Source organism: Megalobrama amblycephala, linkage group LG22 (assembly GCF_018812025.1).
Source record: "Megalobrama amblycephala isolate DHTTF-2021 linkage group LG22, ASM1881202v1, whole genome shotgun sequence".
NCBI lineage: Eukaryota > Metazoa > Chordata > Actinopteri > Cypriniformes > Xenocyprididae > Megalobrama > Megalobrama amblycephala.
In genome coordinates, this window is record NC_063065.1 from 31,660,086 (window position 1) to 31,680,108 (window position 20,023).

The 20,023-nt window shown below is 35.9% G+C and overlaps 1 protein-coding gene across 1 annotated transcript in view; it reads right to left on the minus strand.

Moving 5' to 3' along the window:
* reck (reversion-inducing-cysteine-rich protein with kazal motifs) overlaps positions 1 to 20,023 on the minus strand; it is a 58,271-nt gene that overhangs the window by 36,672 nt on the left and 1,576 nt on the right. Inside the window, exon 2 of the mRNA XM_048174469.1 lies at positions 780 to 841. Coding sequence (XP_048030426.1) covers positions 780 to 841 — 62 coding nt within the window. The remainder of the gene's footprint in view (positions 1 to 779; positions 842 to 20,023) is intronic.

Here is a 20,023-nt window from a genome sequence, read left to right on the forward strand (position 1 = left end):
GTCGTTTTAACCCAGCGATTGGGTTGTTTAAACACAGAAAATGGGTCATTTTAACCCAGCGATTGGGTTGTTTTAATCCAGCTAATGGGTCGTTTTAACCCAGCGATTGGTCGTTTTAACCCAGCGATTGGGTTGTTTTAATCCAGCTAATGGGTCGTTTTAACTCAGTGATTGGGCTGTTTTAATCCAGCTAATGGGTTGTTTTAACCCAGCGATTGGGTTAAATGTTTGCCCAACCTGCTGGGTAGTTTAATTTAACTCAACTATTGTTTAAAAATTACTGTATTGTTGCTTAAAATGAACCCAAAATATGTTGGAAATTAACATCTATTAATAAATTTAATGAATAATAATTAAACGATAAACATTTATTAAATTGCTTATTAATAAATGTTCACCTTTTCATTATTATTGTTGCCTCTAATAATTATGTGTCTGATTTATACCAATACCAACATATTTTGGGGTTCATTTCAAGCAAGCAATATAGTCATTTTTAAACAATAGTTGAGTTAAATAAAACTACCCAGCAAACATTTAACCCAACCGCAGGGTTTGTCCATCTTCAACACAACTTGGGTTGTTTTTAACCAAGCATTTTATAGTGTAACCAGCAATTTCATATGAGCACACTGACAGTTTGTTTCAACACAGATTTGTCCTTGAAAGGTCTGAGATAAAGTGTAAACTTTTTTCACATTTCCATTTGCAGAAGCCTTTCTCTATATGGCCAATGCTGCATTAAAGTCTTCATGTGTTTTGGTGTGAATGTTTTGTACCTGTTCACATGCTCCTTTACACTGAGGAAAGAGTTCTGCAGCATGATGGCAGCAGGAGGGATCTGAGAGAGAGAGAGAGAGAGAGAGAGAGAGAGAGGGCAAGTTTAGTCCATTCGATCCAATGTACTCCCAACATATTTCACTTTAAGCCCTGCTGACGGAGAATACCTTTTGTCGGCACTTTGTATTCACCCATAAATAGTCAGTCTACTGTGTAAGTATCTTGAAATGGGCAGTTAGCAGTTAATCATTATGGGATTTCACTTCTCCTCACACTATATATGGACACTGTGGCCTTACTGAAGCTCTGCTTAGATTTAAATCAACATCAATGAAAAGTCCATAAAAACGGCACAATATTAACACGAAGAAAAGTTCTGTATCCATTTCACAGGTGTTTTACCCATATTTTGAATCATACATGGCACTGAATTTTCTGCCAGGATATATTATTTACACTTACAAGCACCTTTTTCATTTTTTGCTTTTCTGCTGATTTTTTCTTACAGTGTATGAATTTCCTGAAAACTCCAAATAAAGATAGAAATGTTCTTCATACTGGTGCCACAAAACTACAGGAGAAACATCCGTTTGACGAACCCAGTGACAAACTTCCTACTACACTGTAAAACTCAGTAAGTTCAGAATACTCAAAACATTTGAGGAAACTAACTAATTTTTTAAGTTAGTTGAACTGAATTTTTTTTGTGGCAAGTGGGGCAGGGCTGAGAGCCAATCTTGTGCAAAAACACACAAAATAACACTTGATTTCAGCATTTATTTATACAGTCTGATGCAAAACATGCTGGAAATTAGAGATCTGCTGCAACTCAACTCAATCATTTTAAGATCAGCTTGCTACAATTAAATTTTGAGTTCACGCATCTTCTTTCTATTAAGTACAATGAACTTTCATTATTATTTGAGCGATGCAAACTCATTTCATTTAATTAATTTCAATGTTTAGTTTTACAGTGAACAATACAGAATGAGACCTGAAGTCAGAATTTCAATATAGAGCAGTTACGAAGCAATTTGACCAGCGTGTGACGTCACATAAAACAGCTGCTTTCAGGCAGATGTTCACAGATAATGATAAACCTGCAATTCAAATATACTAGTGTTGAAAAGTTTGAGGTCAGTAAGATCTCTTTTAAAGAAATGAATACTTTTATTTATCAAGGATGCATTAAATTGATCAAAAGTGACAGTAAAGACATTTATAATGTTACACTCTAAAAAAATGCTGGGTTAAAAACAACCCGAGTTGGATTGAAAATGGACAAACCCAGTGAATGGGTTGTTTTAAGCCAGCGAATAAGGTGTTTTAACCCAGCGATTGGGTTGTTTTAACCCAGCGATTGGGATGTTTTAATCCAGGGATTGGGATGTTTTAACCCAGCGACTGGGTTGTTTTAAGCCAGCGATTGGGTTGTTTTAACCCGGCGATTGGGATGTTTTAACCCAGCGATTGGGTTGTTTTAACCCAGCGATTGGGATGTTTTAATCCAGGGATTGGGATGTTTTAACCCAGCGACTGGGTTGTTTTAAGCCAGCGATTGGGTTGTTTTAACCCAGTGACTGGGTTGTTCTAACTCAGCGATTGGGATGTTTTAATCCAGGGATTGGGATGTTTTAACCCAGGGATTGGGTTGTTTTAACCCAGCGATTGGGTTGTTCTAACTCAGCGATTGGGATGTTTTAACCCAGCGACTGGGTTGTTTTAAGCCAGCGAATAAGGTGTTTTAACCCAGCGATTGGGTTGTTTTAACCCAGTGACTGGGTTGTTCTAACTCAGCGATTGGGATGTTTTAACCCAGCGATTGGGATGTTTTAATCCAGGGATTGGGATGTTTTAATCCAGGGATTGGGATGTTTTAACCCAGGGATTGGGTTGTTTTAACCCAGCGATTGGGTTGTTCTAACTCAGCGATTGGGATGTTTTAACCCAGCGACTGGGTTGTTCTAACTCAGCAATTGGGTTGTTTAAACTCAGCGATTGGGATGTTTTAACCCAGGGATTGGGATGTTTTAACCCAGCGATTGGGATGTTTTAACCCAGCAATTGGGTTGTTTTAACCCAGCGATTGGGTTCTTTAAACTCAGTGACTGGGATGTTTAAACTCAGCAATTAGGATGTTTTAACCCAGCGATTGGGTTGTTTTAACCCAGCGATTGGGTTGTTCTAACTCAGCGATTGGGATGTTTTAACTCAGCGATTGGGTTGTTTAAACTCAGCAATTGGGATGTTTTAACCCAGCGATTGGGATGTTTTAACCCAGGGATTGGGATGTTTTCACCCAGGGATTGGGATGTTTTAACCCAGGGATTGGGATGTTTTCACCCAGCTAATGGGTTGTTTTAACCCAGCGATTGGGTTGTTTAAACACAGAAAATGGGTCGCTTTAACCCAGCGATTGGGTTGTTTAAACCCAGCGATTGGGATGTTTTAACCCAGGGATTGGGATGTTTTCACCCAGGGATTGGGATGTTTTAACCCAGCGATTGGGATTTTTTTAACCCAGGGATTGGGATGTTTTAACCCAGCGATTGGGTTGTTTTAACCCAGCTAATGGGTTGTTTTAACCCAGCGATTGGGTTGTTTAAACACAGAAAATGGGTCGCTTTAACTCAGCGATTGGGTTGTTTAAACTCAGCGATTGGGATGTTTAAACTCAGCGATTGGGATGTTTTAACCCAGCGATTGGGATGTTTTAACCCAGCGATTGGGATGTTTTAACCCAGGGATTGGGATGTTTTAACCCAGCGATTGGGATGTTTTAACCCAGCGATTGGGGTGTTTTAATCCAGGGATTGGGTTGTTTTACCCAACGATTGGGATGTTTTAACCCAGGGATTGGGTTTTTTAACTCAGCGATTGGGTTGTTTTAACCGAGGGATTGGGTTGTTTTAACCCAGCGATTGGGATGTTTTAACTCAGCAATTGGGATGTTTTAACCCAGCGATTGGGATGTTTTCACCCAGGGATTGGGATGTTTTAACCCAGGGATTGGGATGTTTTAACCCAGCGATTGGGATGTTTTAACTCAGCGATTGGGATGTTTTCACCCAGGGATTGGGATGTTTTAACCCAGCGATTGGGATGTTTTAACTCAGCGATTGGGATGTTTTCACCCAGGGATTGGGATGTTTTAACCCAGCGATTGGGATGTTTTCACCCAGGGATTGGGATGTTTTAACCCAGGGATTGGGTTGTTTTAATCCTGGGATTGGGTTGTTTAAACCAGTGGCGTAGCCAGAATTTTATTTTTGGGGGGGCCCATCTAAAAATGAGGGGGCCGCTATATTATATATATATATAGGCCTATATATATATATATATATATATATATATATATATATATATATATATATATTATATATATATATATATATATATGACACTAACAATGACTACAATGACACTAATAATTCTTATTTTCTAAAAGAAATGCTAAATCAATCGGTAGTTATTAATAGAATAACGAGACACAAACCTTTACATTCAATCGCGTTTGGTCCCATTTATATTTGATCACAGTGCATACTACATATACAAACTTTTACTCTCAAAGTGCGCACATTTGTAGAAATACACGTTTACCTCAGATTTCATTAGATAGAATTTATAGAACACGTACGCAGGGTTTCATAATTACCGAGGTCATAAAATGTAGTTTGCTAGGGGGGTACGGGGGCATGCTCCCCCGAGAAAATGTAGATTTCCCTGGTGTACATATGTGCATTTTTACGACGTTAAGACCAACAAATTGGATAACAATAGCTTTAAAACCATGTCAACAAATACATGCATGCATGCACAGTTTTGAGGCAGCTTTAATCGCATGTTTGGCAATTTCATTTTCAAACGACGGTCATTGCTCGTAGCTTCTATTGCGCTTTATTTTAGCTATAATAAAGTAATTATGCAGCGCGCGCCGGCGCATTTGCGCATGCAATTCTTGAGTGCGCGCCACGAGCACAGTATAATGACTGATTGGACAGTCGTGTTATTTTTTTCTGAGTTTTACCGACATAGCCTGACAACATCTCATCTGACCGCAGTTCACTGTTGTTCAACTGAAGCTCCCTCGTCGTCACCTGCACCTTTTCCGCGCTCGTTTGACTTGCGTCTGGCGCTGAGGCGAAGTCGGAATGCGCGTCTAAAAAGTGTCCCGTTTGTTGTGTCGTAAAGAGACAGTTCTATATAAACGCAGCGTTTTACTTGGCAATGTTTTAAAAAAACGATTTTTATTTTTGGTATTTTATATGCTCTGTTGGTGGTTTGTGGAGTAGCATCACCCGGGAGGGATATATTTGTTTTATCCCCACCAGGGATAAAGATAATTCAGCAGAGGCAGGGATACCTAGACCAGACCATAAACCATTTATAAATTAATTTTAAACAATAAAACATTTTATCAGAACCTAAAGTAAATTATTCCTACATATTGTTTTGTTTGATTGTGTAATTTGCTTTTTGAACCGTGGAAAAACCGTTAATTCTATTCTAAAAATTTTTGATTACACTCATGCTGATATTGTACTATTTGATGATCAGTAGTGGTTCGCTAAATATAATAATTCAATAAGCATTTAACTTTTAATATATAACTTTAAAAATATATATTAAATAGATAATAAAAATATCTAGATAGCTGGCTGACTAAAGTAGGCTAAGTTTGAAAATGATATCATTTGTACATGGAGTTATTATATAAAAAGATACTTAATTTCTTTACAATTTATAGGTGTTGTTTTAACAGTCAGTTATGTAAGTTTGATGATTAATAGCTTCTAGCAACATTAAATCCAGGAGAGAAGACAATTCTAGAGAAAAAGCATGTTTGATTTACATATAACAAAGTTTAAAGGGCGCACAGCCGCGCACGCAATATCTGAGCGAGAGCAAATACGCCACGGAAACTGCCTCAAATTAACTATAATGACGAGAAGAAAGCTGTGTGCGCTGCAGTCAGAGGTTCTTGATTCTCTAACGACTTTTTATTGGTTAAAACGAATGGAGAGTTAGGAGCCCGAGCACCCACCGGATTTCACTGCGCGTCCTGGAAACGGGAAGCCTCGGGTGCCGCTTCACATTGTCACTCACCACATAATAACGAACTCTCACGCGCAAAGATAATAACAGCAGAGGCTACGTGCAACATGTGAAATAATCAAACCAATAAGTCTAAAAACAGCTGTTGCATTTTACCACGCAGCATATGCATCAGTGTAACAAATCAACGTAAAAAATAAAAAATCGCTCAGAAATCTGGGGGGGCCTGCATGATAATGAGCGGGCCTAGGCCCCCTCAGACCCCCCATGGCTACGCCACTGGTTTAAACTCAGAGATAAGGTTGTTTTAAGATTTGCAGAAACAGGTGCAAAATATAGTAAATTACCCCCTCTTTAAAGACAATAAAAACATAAATGTCTTTTTTGACAGTCAAAGCCAGCACTAACACTGCCATGTTGTTTTTGAGCAGCAGGTGAAGGAATGTCAGAGATATCAAGCAGGAAAATGTCTCTGAATGCATGTGAGAATGAGATCAGACTGAGCTTCACTCGTATTGTGTTTGCTTATAATAATCACAAGGGAGAGCTGTGGCTTTGAAAACGTAAGAAAAACATATTCTCATCTGTTTATGCTCCTCCGGAAAAAATCATTATCAAAATGAAGCACTTTCATCTCAGCCCAGACTCATCCAGACTCGTTCCTTTCATCAGTGTGATTTGATCTGTTTCTTCTCGTGAGCCGTGTGCACTGTTAAGTGCTCTTCTTCAGTGCTGTAGTGTGCTTCTCTGGATCATCTGCTCTCTGTCTCAGAGCGTCTGGCTTTCAAATGAGCAGAAGTGAGATTCACCAGCACGCCTCTCCTTTCATCCTTCCCTGCGTTTATCGAGATGACACCAGTGCTTTCTTAACTCGTGGAACAGAAGAAAGACGCTGAATGAAAGCAGTCATCTGAGTGGACGGTTTCACGATGTCTATGTTGTGTGTACTGTAACGTCAATGGTTCATTTAACTAAAGAAGCATTTAGTGCATGAAGGTAGTGATCTATTAGAAGAGAACATTTACGTCTTCTTTTGTTCCAACATGGCTGACAGCGGGGCTGTTTGAAGCTGCTGAGGCTGAAGATGCTCATAGATTGGACTGTATTTGTAAGAAGAAAACTTCAATGTCTTCAGTGGGTTTGTTTCCTGTTAGATCGAGTAAAAAAATCATAAATTATTAACTCAAGAATATCATTAATTTTGCTTAACCAAATTACCTTTTACATACTAAACTAACCATGCCTTATCATAAAAAGATCAAATTATCTGATATTTATCTGATGATTATCTTATTGACCTTTAGACACAGTCTATGACATCATTTCCTGTGTTTGCATGTTTCTGCATGTTGGTCACTCATGACTTTGATTAAGCAAAGCTTTTCACAAATAAGCAGTCAGTAAATCAGTTTTATTAAGATTATTTGTAAATATTTGTAACAACAACAATAATATTTTTACCTTTTAAATGTTTTATTATTATTATTTTAAATAATAATAACAATAATTTGTAACATTTTTAAAATTGTATTATTTATAATAATAATAATAATAATAATAATAGCTTTTTAATTTATTATTGTTTAAAAACATATTTTTAAACATTTTAAAACTATTATTTAAAACAATAATAATAATTTATAACATTTAAAAATTATTATTATTGTTGTTTAAAAACAATAATAATAATAACAAGTTTTAACATTTTAAAACTATTATTATTTAAAATAATAATAATAATAATAATAAGCAACATTTTTAATTTATATGATTTAAAATGATAACAATAATAATACCTTTTTAATTTATTATTAGTGTTGTTTAAAAAATAATAACAAGTTTTAACATTTTAAAATGATTATTTAAAATAATAACAATAATAATACCTTTTAACATTTAAAATAATAACAACAATTTGTAACATTAATTTAAAATATTTTTTAAATTATTTAAATGTTTAAATTATTAAATATTTGTAATTATTTGAAATAATAATAATAATTATTATTATTATTATTATTATTATTATTATTATATATTTTTAATTTATTATTGTTAATATTATTTAAAATGCTAAATAATAATAGCAATAATAATAGCAATTTTATAATAATAGCAATTTTTTACATTTTTAAGTATAATAATAATAATTATAATAATAATGCCAAATTACTTTTATTAGTTTTTTTTTTTTCCTCTTCTTTTTTTTCTCCTCATTATTTTAATGATAATGATATCAGGACAGTAGCATCACCCTGACATTTTTACTTTATGCCCCATAAAAATCTATATTTAAAAACAAATTAATGATTTAATTAAAAACATGCTCATCATTGATGAGGTGCATTTAAATTACCGTATATATGAACTGCATTTTTATAGATTTTTTTTTTTTACTAAATAAATAAATAGGATGAAATTGAGCATCATAACAGTGACCCTTTAGCCCAGCCTGGATCGTTGGGAACAGATCCCTCTCCAGCATTAACACGTGTGAGTATTCTGAGCTCCCTGTGTTTCTGAGGAACAGTAATAATGCCACATCAAAGGCATTCCTCTCCTCACTCCTGAACATCCACTTCACCTACAGATCACTAACATCCACTGCTTCTGTTCCCAAGTGTACTTCACTCCATCCTTCTCCAGCAGCGGAAAGGTAAAGCCCTCGCCTCCTCGTGCAAATGGTGTTTGTGAAAGTGCAGAGACACCAGGATCTCTGGCAGGAGCTGAAGACAACTTGAAAGGAAGGCACTCTGACGGCCTCAACCGAGGTGATCAAACTCCAATGAGAAGCAGACGAGAGGACCGGTCATGAGTATGTGAACTGAAGATCCCATGAGGATCCCATCAGGTTCAAAGACTACTCACACACAACTGGAACCAGTCCTGTAGTGCATGAAGGTTGTGGGATCGATTCCCAGAGAATGCATGAACTGATAAAATGTGTTGATTGAGCCAGTTTGCAAAGTAGCCCTCATTCGGATTCATAATCTGTTCATGATTGACTTTTTCAGTATAGAGAGGAGGACAGAATGAGGGATGTTAGTATTTAAAGGGCCGCCGCTCAATTCCACTCCCTGCTCTGGCAAGAAAAGAAAAGCTACTTGAATTCCTTCACAGTGTTTTTGGTCAAAGTGTCGCGCCCTTCAACAATAACAGAGAGGAAGCAGAGCTCTAGTAGACGCATGTGATGAACTAGCTTTGTCATTATTTTCTGAAACTCTGGTTAACCAGAATAAAACTGGTTATTGCTGAGCTTGGCAGCGAGTATATGCTGACATTCAAGCACATGGTCAATGAATAATACACCACTTTACCACATTATGACAGTAATAGCCATTACGATAATACAGTTTTGTGTGAAAACAATTTCTGTTTTTCCTAACATTTAGATTTAAACTTAGTTGACACATTGAGTCACTGACATTCAGCATAAGAGTCTCCAAAATAAAGAACTAAAAGAAAAGGTTTTAAAATACAGTTTTAAAACACACTTGCCACATTCTTAGAAATGTTCTCTTTTTTTAACCTGTTTAAGGTCAAAAGTATTCAAGCTTGTTTCCACCACTAAATAAAGAATAAAAAAGGTAATTGCGGCTTTTTATCTCACAATTCTGGTTTCTTTTTCTCGCAATTTTGAGATATAAACTTGCAATTCTGACTTTTTTCTTACAATTTTGATATAAACTCGCAATTTTGACATCTTTTCTCAGAACTGTGAGAGAAAAACTTGCAATTCTGACTTTCTTTTCTCGCAATTTTGATATAAACTCACTATTCTGACTTTTTTCCTCACAATTTTTACTTCTTTTCTCAGAATTGTGAGATATAAACTTGCAACTGTGAGAATTAAAGTCTGAATTGTGAGTTATAATGTCAGAATTACGCATTATTATCTCACAATTCTGACTTTTTTTCTCACAATTTTGAGATATAAACTTGCAATTGTGAGAAATAAAGTCAGAATGTCAGAATTATGAGATATTATCTTACAATTCTAACTTTTTTCTTGCAATTTTGAGATAAAACTTGCAATTCTGACTTTTTTCTTGCAATTTTGAGATATAAACTTGTAATTGTGAGAAATAAAGTCAGAATTGTGAGTAAAAATGTCAAAATTACGATATTATCTTACAATTCTAACTTTTTTCTTGCAATTCTGAGATTTAAACTTGCAATTCTGACTTTTTTCTTGCAATTTTGAGATAAAACTTGCAATTCTGACATTTTTTCTTGTAATTTTGAGATATAAACTTGCAATTGTGAGAAATAAAGTCAGAATTATGAGTTATAATGTCAAAATTACGAGATATTATCTTACAATTCTAACTTTTTTCTTGCAATTCTGAGATTTAAACTTGCAATTCTGACTTTTTTCTCGCAATTTTGAGATAAAACTTGCAATTCTGACATTTTTTCTCGCAAATTTGAGATAAAACTTGCAATTCTGACAATTTGTCTTGTAATTTTGAGATATAAACTTGCAATTGTGAGAAATAAAGTCAGAATTATGAGTTATAATGTCAAAATTACGAGATATCTCACAATTCTATTTTTTTTCTTGCAATTTTGAGATTTAAACTTGCAATTCTGACTTTTTTCTTGCAATTTTGAGATATAAACTTGCAATTGTGAGAAATAAAGTCAGAATTGTGAGTTATAATATCAGAATTATGAGATATTATCTCACAATTCTAACTTTTTTCTTGCAATTTTGAGATTTAAACTTGCAATTCTGACTTTTTTCTTGCAATTTTGAGATATAAACTTGCAATTGTGAGAAATAAAGTAAGAATTGTTAGTTATAATATCAGAATTATGAGATATTATCTCACAATTCTAACTTTTTTCTTGCAATTTTGAGATATAAACTTGCAATTGTGAGAAATAAAGTAAAAATTGTTAGTTATCATATCAGAATTATGAGATATCTCACAATTCTGACTTTTTTTCCTCGCAATTTTGAGATATAAACTCACAATTCAGACTTTTCTTGCAATTTTGAGATATAAACTTGCAATTGTGAGAAATAAAGTAAGAATTGTTAGTTATAATATCAGAATTATGAGATATTATCTCACAATTCTAACTTTTTTCTTGCAATTTTGAGATATAAACTTGCAATTGTGAGAAATAAAGTAAAATTGTTAGTTATAATATCAGAATTATGAGATATTATCTCACAATTCTGACTTTTTGTCTCGCAATTTTGAGATATAAACTCACAATTCTGACTTTTTTCTTGCAATTTTGAGATTTAAACTTGCAATTGTGAAAAATAAAGTCCTAATTGTGTGTTATAATGTCAGAATTATGAGATATCATCTCACAATTCTAACTTTTTTCTCACAATTTTGAGATACAAACTCGCAATTCTGACATCTTTTCTCACAATTTTGAGATATAATCTAACAATTACGAGAAATAAAGTCTGAATTCTTGACCGGATGCCTGTTTCTTACGGCAAATGTACACTGCACAGGTGGCACAGAAGCACTTCTGAAGTGGCATTAGGTGTCTGTTTAATGCAGCTCAGAGGTGGCATAAATGCATTTACACAGCAATTTTACATAAACTTTATACAGTGCTTAAATACAAGAGGCTGAGGTGGAATAATGAGGTCCAGCGGCATCAAGTCTTTACACAGAATGTTGAAAGGTGGATCTTTCCTTCAGTTCAGACTTCTAAAAATGTTGATGTTACAAAAATGCACATGTGATGATGCCATTTCCCTTTAAGAATTTCAAACTGTTAAAGTTGTTCTCAAATTAGCATAAAATGAAGTCCACGCTGTGGTTAAAGGGAAGGAAAGCAGGGCAATTTGTGGCCTCTTTGTGAGGGTCGCCGGGGTCCGTTAACAAGCTGGGACTTTAATGACACAGTTGAAGGTGCACTGGAGCATTCAGAGTTACAGCTCCGTCTGTGGCCTTTGTGCTCGAGGAGAGGAACGCAAGACATTCAGCCCAGACCATTGCTGTGGAAATTGATAAAAGCCATGGCAACTACAGGAGTGTCCCTGCGTCCCTCGTGGAGAAAACACTGCGTCTGTCGCTTATTGAGTTGAGCAGGGCTTTACATTATACAAGGGGAGGATGAATTGTGCAGTGAACCATACTGCGTCTCGCAGCGAGACCTTTAATGAACAATGACAGTTACACTCAGGCCGGCCGGGATCATAACGCTGAGAGGACTGTATATAATGAGACGCGGCCCATTAGTGGAGCCCGAGCCGCTGAACGTAATATCGGGGGTTATACTGAGTAAAGCAAGCAAAAAATGAAGATATGCTATTCCTTTAGATTCTAGAAGTGTAAAACAGAGCTACGGATCATCATCCAAATCCATAGGAAGAAAACAGGAGCTTGACAGAGAGGCGTCTGGGGTCCAGATGTGACCAAAACAGGCCGTATGGATCTCAGAGCGTCCCAGGGAAGAATCAAAAGACCTTTTTTTCACAGTGATTACATAGAAGAACCATTTTTGGTTCCCCAAAGAACCTTTCAGTGATTGTGCATGATTCAGTGAAAAATGCATGAAATGACGACCTCTTTAAAAATGACAGAAACAGTCCAAGGAAGCAATGAAGTTAGCTCAATATGCAAAAACACCATCACTATTTATTAAAGATATTATTACACTAAATATTCATCACAGTTTATTGCAGCAGGTTGAGGCAGCATCACTTATTTACCAATAAACCAAAACAATAAACACACAGCGGCACAGGGGAATACTAGAACGCAGGAGAATCACAATATATAAACAAACCAAAACGGAGACTTTTGAAAACGATGGCGTGGCTGCCCATGTTCGAACTGCAATCTTTGCTGGCTTTGTTGTAATTATTAACAGGCATGTGGGGTTAAACTAATATTTTTAATACTGCAGCTACCTGCATGCACAAGATTCGCACATGCCCAGTGAGCATTAGCGGTCATGTGACATGCGTTTTCGGTCATGTAGTGTAAACGGAGATTGTTTCTGAAACGCTGTGGAAACGCTAGTGTAGACGAGGATCGTTTTCATTTTAAAATTTTCCTCGTGAAAACGGGGCCTAAAGGGCTAAACAAGGAACAGGTGAATCAAATCAATCAAACAATGAGTCGCTATGGCAACAAATGAGAACATTCTAGAAACCATGGAAACAAAGGCCACATACACACTGCAGCTAAATTCAGTTGTCAGTTCACCTTTTAGTGCATAATCCTGTTCTGTTCACACACGGTTCAGTGACAACCGCATTCAACCACCAAATTAACTCCCAGAAAATGTAGGTAGTGACAACCATAGATATAATAAATACATAGACGCCATACGTCAACGAGTCCGCCATATTGCTCTGGGCAAGACTGCTCAATAAACAAAAGCAAGTAAAAAGCCTTTCTGGACAAAAAGCACAATAAAGTTTACATTTCTCAACTGATTTCGAATACCAAAACATGCAATACGCCAATATGTTGCTATGGTTACCACGATGTCAATCATTGTAGTTTCGGGATTTAAATGCATTTGTCACTCAATGTTACAATATTACACAGTTTATCAAATTAACTGAAAAATGGCTCCATACTAACATACAGTATGACAGTATTTATGCGCCAATGCACTTACAGCGTTCAAAATCTTTAAATGTAGCAAAGGTAATGAGGATGGTTTTAAATGTTCATGAAAAACTGAATTATGACTTTGATGGTGCTAAAATATTTATATGGACCTCTTGCAAGATATGTCCTTTCAAAAGAAAAACTTTAGGAGAAAGTACAAATCAATCAAGTCCATGTTCTCACTGCCGTCTCTCTCGGTTCAGCGTGAGTTTGTTACGCACTTACTTGAACAATGTCTATTGTTAGAGGTCATTAGCGTGAGCAGATGATGTCATAGACCAGCAGTGGCTCAGAGGCCTGAATCTGCATCACATTGACGGAGAGCATAAGGCCTGCTGCCTCTATAGTGCCACGGATGGAGGGGAGTCCTGGATGAGCTCGAAAAATAAACAATGACCAGAATCAACAAAAGCACTGAGTGACAGAGGCCGGCGCGGGGCCTGCCGTAATCCTTTCAAGCTGTAAAGAAGCATGTGCTGTCGCCCAGCGGGGCTCCGGCGGGACACAATACAGCAGCGGACAGCAGAAAAGAGCAGGCTGACTCCGGGTACAACACACTCGCTGAGAGCATGCGGACACACACAGGAAAACCACTGTAGACTTTGTTCCTTGACAGGGTCATGGAAAGACTTTGTCCAGGAGTTCATGCTTTTCTGTGCAGTTTAATGAAAGTAAGCTGTTAACGACAGCCCTGTGCTTCTTTCTCGTGTGTAACGGAATGGATAAAAAGATGAAAAATAAAATGTACAATTCATTGATGCAATTATTTGAATACACCTGTTCTATATTCTACATTATTATATATGTATATATATAGTGCTGGGTAGTAACTGATTACATGTAATCTGGATTACGTAATCAGATTCCATAAAAGTACTTGCAATTATATCATATTATGTTTGCAATTATATTATATTAATTATATATATTATGATTATATTATGTTTTTAAATACTCATAATCACACTTTTTATTGATTATTTTATTGACATGACAGTGGCAGTAAATTATTCATAATTCATTGATTCTCCTTACTGTTTTATTTTTATTGTTTTTAATTTAAAATGATTTATTTTAATTTTAAAAATTTTAATTATTTAATTACTTAATAGCTTTTCATTAAACTCACAAACCCCAATCTGAGAAACCCTAATGTGATATTATATTTAATGCATAAAATATAAATAAATATAATATAATAATTTTGTCTTTTTTTTTATAAGTATTTTTAAATCAAAATGGTATAAGATTATCCTATTCAAATCAATGTTATAAACGAGTTAGGTCAAAAGTAATCCAAAAGATTATATTACCTTCAATGTGTAATGTAATGGATTATGTTACTAATTACAATTTTTGTCATATAATTTTTCATACAATTTGTAAGTAATCTACCCAGCACTGTATATATATATATATATATATATATATATATATATATATATATATATATATATATATATATATATATATAAAATTAAAATTAATAATAATCATATATTATTATAATATATAATCATAATCATTTTTTTAATGATTAATAATGAAATATGATTATATATAAAATTAAAATTAATAATATTCATATATATATATAATAATCATATTTCATTATTAATGATTAAAAAAATATATATATTAAAAACAGAATAGCTGCTTTCATACTTATTAATATCTGTATAACTACAGAAAGTACAAAGAAAATAAATTAATAAAAAAAATCAATGAATGAAACAGGAAATTTATATGATATAATGACTGTGATATATGACTGTTTATTAAGTTTGATAAGTCTCTTAAAAAAATCTGATAATTTGAGATTTTTTATGACAAGGCAAGGTTAGTTCAGATTGTAAAATATCATGTGGTGCAACTGCCCAAAAATACAATGATATACAAAATCATGAAATTGATAAAGAATACTTTATCATATTTAAAAATGTTTTCTTGAAAATAATGATTAAGTTGTGTATACTCACACGTATTCAAGGTGCGAGTAAAAATATGACTTTTTACTTAATGGTTACACCACATGACATTTTTAGAGTCATAAAAACAATATTTTCTTAAAAAAATAGCATTGCAAAATCATATCAAACCAACTTGAACACAAAAAGGAAGTCTCTAAGAACTTGGCACGTGTTATATAAACTAGATTCTTTTTTATCGTGGACACTCTCCTGTGGCATATTACTGGCCACGCCAAAACCACAAAAGAATCTTCCTCTTCCCAAAAACTGCACGGGTGGCGAGTGTTCAGTAAAACTGTACAGTACACACTTTACAGAGACGCATCTCTTCTTTAAGCTCCTCCAGCTCAGCCTGTGATGCCCACATGGAGGACGGCTATCAATCAGGCGGACCGACGCAGGACATCTGCCACAGCAGAGCCTGGCGGTTCCTCCCGGAGCCGGACACACAGAGAGACACTCGGATCTGAGAGCTCGGCAGATGCAGTCTGAGATAAGACTGATTGCAGATCAGGGCTAATTATGATGAAGTCTTAGAGGAGCACAAGCAATGGACAGGACAGAAATACCCATTAGGATTCATTTCAGAACTGATCGGAAGGTTTACAAAATGCCAAAACGAGATGTTAAAGTATTGAAGAAGTTTGTGTTTTAACTTTAAGATCAAGTTCCACGTTTCGGATAAAAAGTATCTAATTAGCAACTAACGTAAATCATTTGCATATTTTAGGTACTTCTACAAAACTGTTCAAAAGTTTGGGGTCGGTAAGATTTCTTAATGTTGCACCAAGGCTGCATTTATTTGATCAAAAATACAGTAAAAACAGTGAAATATTATTCAAATTTAAAACCAGCTCTAAAATGAGCTCCTTCCTAATATCGTGTTGCTGCCAAAACAGCCCTGACCCGTCGAGGCATGGACTCTTCTAGACCCCTGAAGGTGTGCTGTGGTATCTGCACCAAGATGTTAGCAGCAGATCCTTTAAGTCCTGTAAGATGTGAGGTGGATCCTCCATGGATCGGACTTGTTTGTTCAGCACATCCCACAGACGCTCAATTGGATTGAGATCTGGGGAATTTGGAGGCCAAGTCAACACCTCAAACTCATTGTTGTGCTCCTCAAACCATTCCTGAACCATTGTGGCAGGATGCATTATCCGTTTCCGGCGGAGGACAGGGGTCAGCATGGACACCCAGACTGGTCTGCAGCTCAATACGCAACAAACTGATGCACTGTGTATTCTGAAACCTTTAGTTTTAATGTAACAAGCAGAGAACTGTGTGCATTTCTGACAGAATAAAGTCCTTCACGGGAGGCCCCAAAGTAAGGAGTTGAGATTATTCATGCTCAAAATATGGAACGTGTGAATGATTCATTTCAATTCCACTGCCAAACAGTTTGGTAACGGACACTCCCTTTGACTCGGCCTCGTGGTATGGAGACTAAACGCAACATTAGCGATGCAGTGTCCTTGGGTCGTCCTCAAGAATCATCCCTCAGTTCCCACTGGACAAATGTTATGAGCTTATATTAAATTATGTAACCGCAACGTTTGGCTACTTGGGCTTTCGTTGCATTAAACAGCTCATTTCTGAAAACTCATGCATCTGATTTGCATGCAGTGATATTTGTACAATTGTTTGCTGGTGAACTGGTGAAGTCTACACAGTCTACGCTTCCTGCCAGTTCACTTCGGCTCAGAAGCTTGTTTTCTTTCACAGCCGAAGCCGTCTGTCCAGTGAATGCAGGCTGTTACCAGATATGTTTCAACAGCACGGCTGTGAAGAAGACATCACCCTTTGCCCCGTCTTTACAATTTAAGGGGTCGTAGACACATACAATGTTGAATGGTGGATGATTCTTGTCTGTTTTTTTCTGCATTCCTATGTGGCAGAGCCAGTCCTTCAGAATAATGCCTGAGGGTCAAAGGTCATTTCCTGTGCATTAATAATTGAGGACTTTGACATAAACAAGGAAGGATGGAAGGATTGGAAAAAATGTAAAACACTTTCATCATTTTGGCTGATATGAAGACTGAACGCCAAATCCTTACAGCCAGAACATTCCGAACCATTTCCCAAAACTATTGCAATGGTTTTGTCAAGCAGGACATTTGACAATAATTGAGCAGTTTTCAAATGTTTGAATCACATATCTGTGGCGAGCGAGTGAATATTTCAGCCTCGACAGTCTCCAAAACTGGAGATGACAAGCAGAAAAAAAAAACATATAATTGCAGAGCGGCAGAAGATAAACAAACCAAGCAATTGTTGATCTCCGGCTAACAGCGAACGTTCTGAACAAACGTTCTTCCAGTAACGTTCATAGCGTGTGTCATAAATAATAACGTCCTTTAAAGGATTAGTTCACTTGAGAATTAAAATTTCCTGATAATTTACTCACCTCCATGTCATGCAAGATGTTTAAATCTTTCTTTCCTCAGTCGAAAAGAAATTAAGAGGAAAACATTCCAGGATTTTTCTCCATATAGTGGACTTCACTAGGGTTCAACGGGTTGAAGGTCCAAATGTCAGTTTCAGTGCAGCTTCAAAGAGCTCTACATGATCCCAGACGAGGAATAAGAGTCTTATCTAGAGAAACCATCGGTCATTTTCTAAAAAAATAAACATTTATATACTTTTTAACCACAAATGCTCGTCTTGCACTGCTTTGTGATGCTCCGCGCATGACGTAATCATGTTGGAAAGATCACGCGTGACGTCAAACGGCCTTTACAAAAAAAAAAAAAAAAAGATAAAACAACGATGTCGGATGATTTTGAAGTTGGAGGAGAAAATGAGATTTTTTGCGGTACTTCCGCCTACGTCACGCGTGACCTTTCCAACATGATTACGTCATGCGTGGAGCATCACAGAGCAGTGCAAGACGAGCATTTGTGGTTAAAAAGTATATAAATGTTTATTTTTTTAGAAAATGACCGATGGTTTCTCTAGATAAGACTCTTATTCCTCGTCTGGGATCATGTAGAGCTCTTTGAAGCTGCACTGAAACTGACATTTGGACCTTCAACCCGTTGAACCCCAGTGAAGTCCACTATATGGAGAAAAATCCTGGAATGTTTTCCTCAAAAACCTCGACTGAAGAAAGAAAGATTTAAACATCTTGGATGACATGGGGATGAGTAAATTATCAGGAAATTTTAATTCTGACGTGAACTAATCCTTTAATAATGTTCTCAAAACATTTATACATCATTCATGGAACGTATTTTCCTGAAACATTTTAGTTGGACGTTTTTAAATGCTGTAATTGTTACTTTTGAATATTCTTTGAATATTCTGTAACGTTCCCATAATGTTTGCAAAATGATAAAATGGAATGTTTCATTAACGTTCGCACACAAAAAAAGACGTTTTTAAAACATTTAATAAACTGGATGTTTCAAATGCTCTGAGAACGCTCAAAAATATTGTTTTTATAACTTAATAAGAGCGTTCACAAAACATTCTTAGAACGTATTTTTGCTGGATGGGTTACTGATTTTGACAGAATTCCTTTGAAATGCATTAAAGACCGAAATAAACTTCCATAAAAAATCCTACATTAGTGAAACTGACCCTTTGTTCAAACAGTCAGATGTTCCATTGAGTTCAGATCGTTCTCATAATCACCGTCATCAGGTTTCACACAAACATTTACTTTGTAAAAACTGCATTTAAAAATGAAAGAGTTTCTGTGTCTTTCAAATGTTTTTGAAAGAAAGTTTAGTAAGGATTTTAAAGCACCTGATGAAAATAAACACGCTTCATAAAGACATATGGCAGTCATCAATTACACAGCTCTCTGGCACTCGACGAACAGATGAATTTACTACGAAGATATTTACTATGGATAACTTCAATTGCCTTTCACTATGATCAGCTTGTCTCTATTTTTTCAGTATGATCTGATGAATAAAGTCTGAATATCTTCTGAAAGTTCAGAATGACATGAAAGTGCCAGATGGCTTTAAACAACATGAAAGACATATGGGCATAGCATGTGTCCGGCTGTACGCTCGTACATATGTCTGGCAGATATAAGCATGTCTACGATCAAAACGAAAGCACGTGAGAGCCGGATCTTTCTCAACAGATGTTCCAAACTCACAGCGCCACCCCATTGGCTCTTCAAATCCAATAACAAGACATCAAACACGACAGAAAATGGAGCGAGTCCAGTCCGTACAGACCTAATGACAAAATGAGTACATGGCCGTAATTGTTTGCATGTGTTTAGGTAGAGGAGGTGTTCGGAGGAGGAAGGATCATACGAAAGTGTCCTCCAACGTCACATGAGAATAAGTGCGAAAATGTCCAAACTAAACCTTGAAAAGTTGCAAAAGACATTTAGAATTCTGAACATTGTAACCTAAACATGTGCTTCATTCCTTATTTCTCAGGATTCCTACTAGAAGAATGACACTGATTTGAAACGTGACTTTGATTTCTGCCACCTCTGTTTTTCCTGCTCTCGTCCTGAGCCATACTTGAAGGAACCTAAATTGGTTGCAGATGTTTGCGTAGGGGCAAAAAAGCTTCAAATAGGTACAAAACGTGAGACGCCGCTTGATCTACTGGACTTGATTTTTCCTCAAGGCAAACACAACA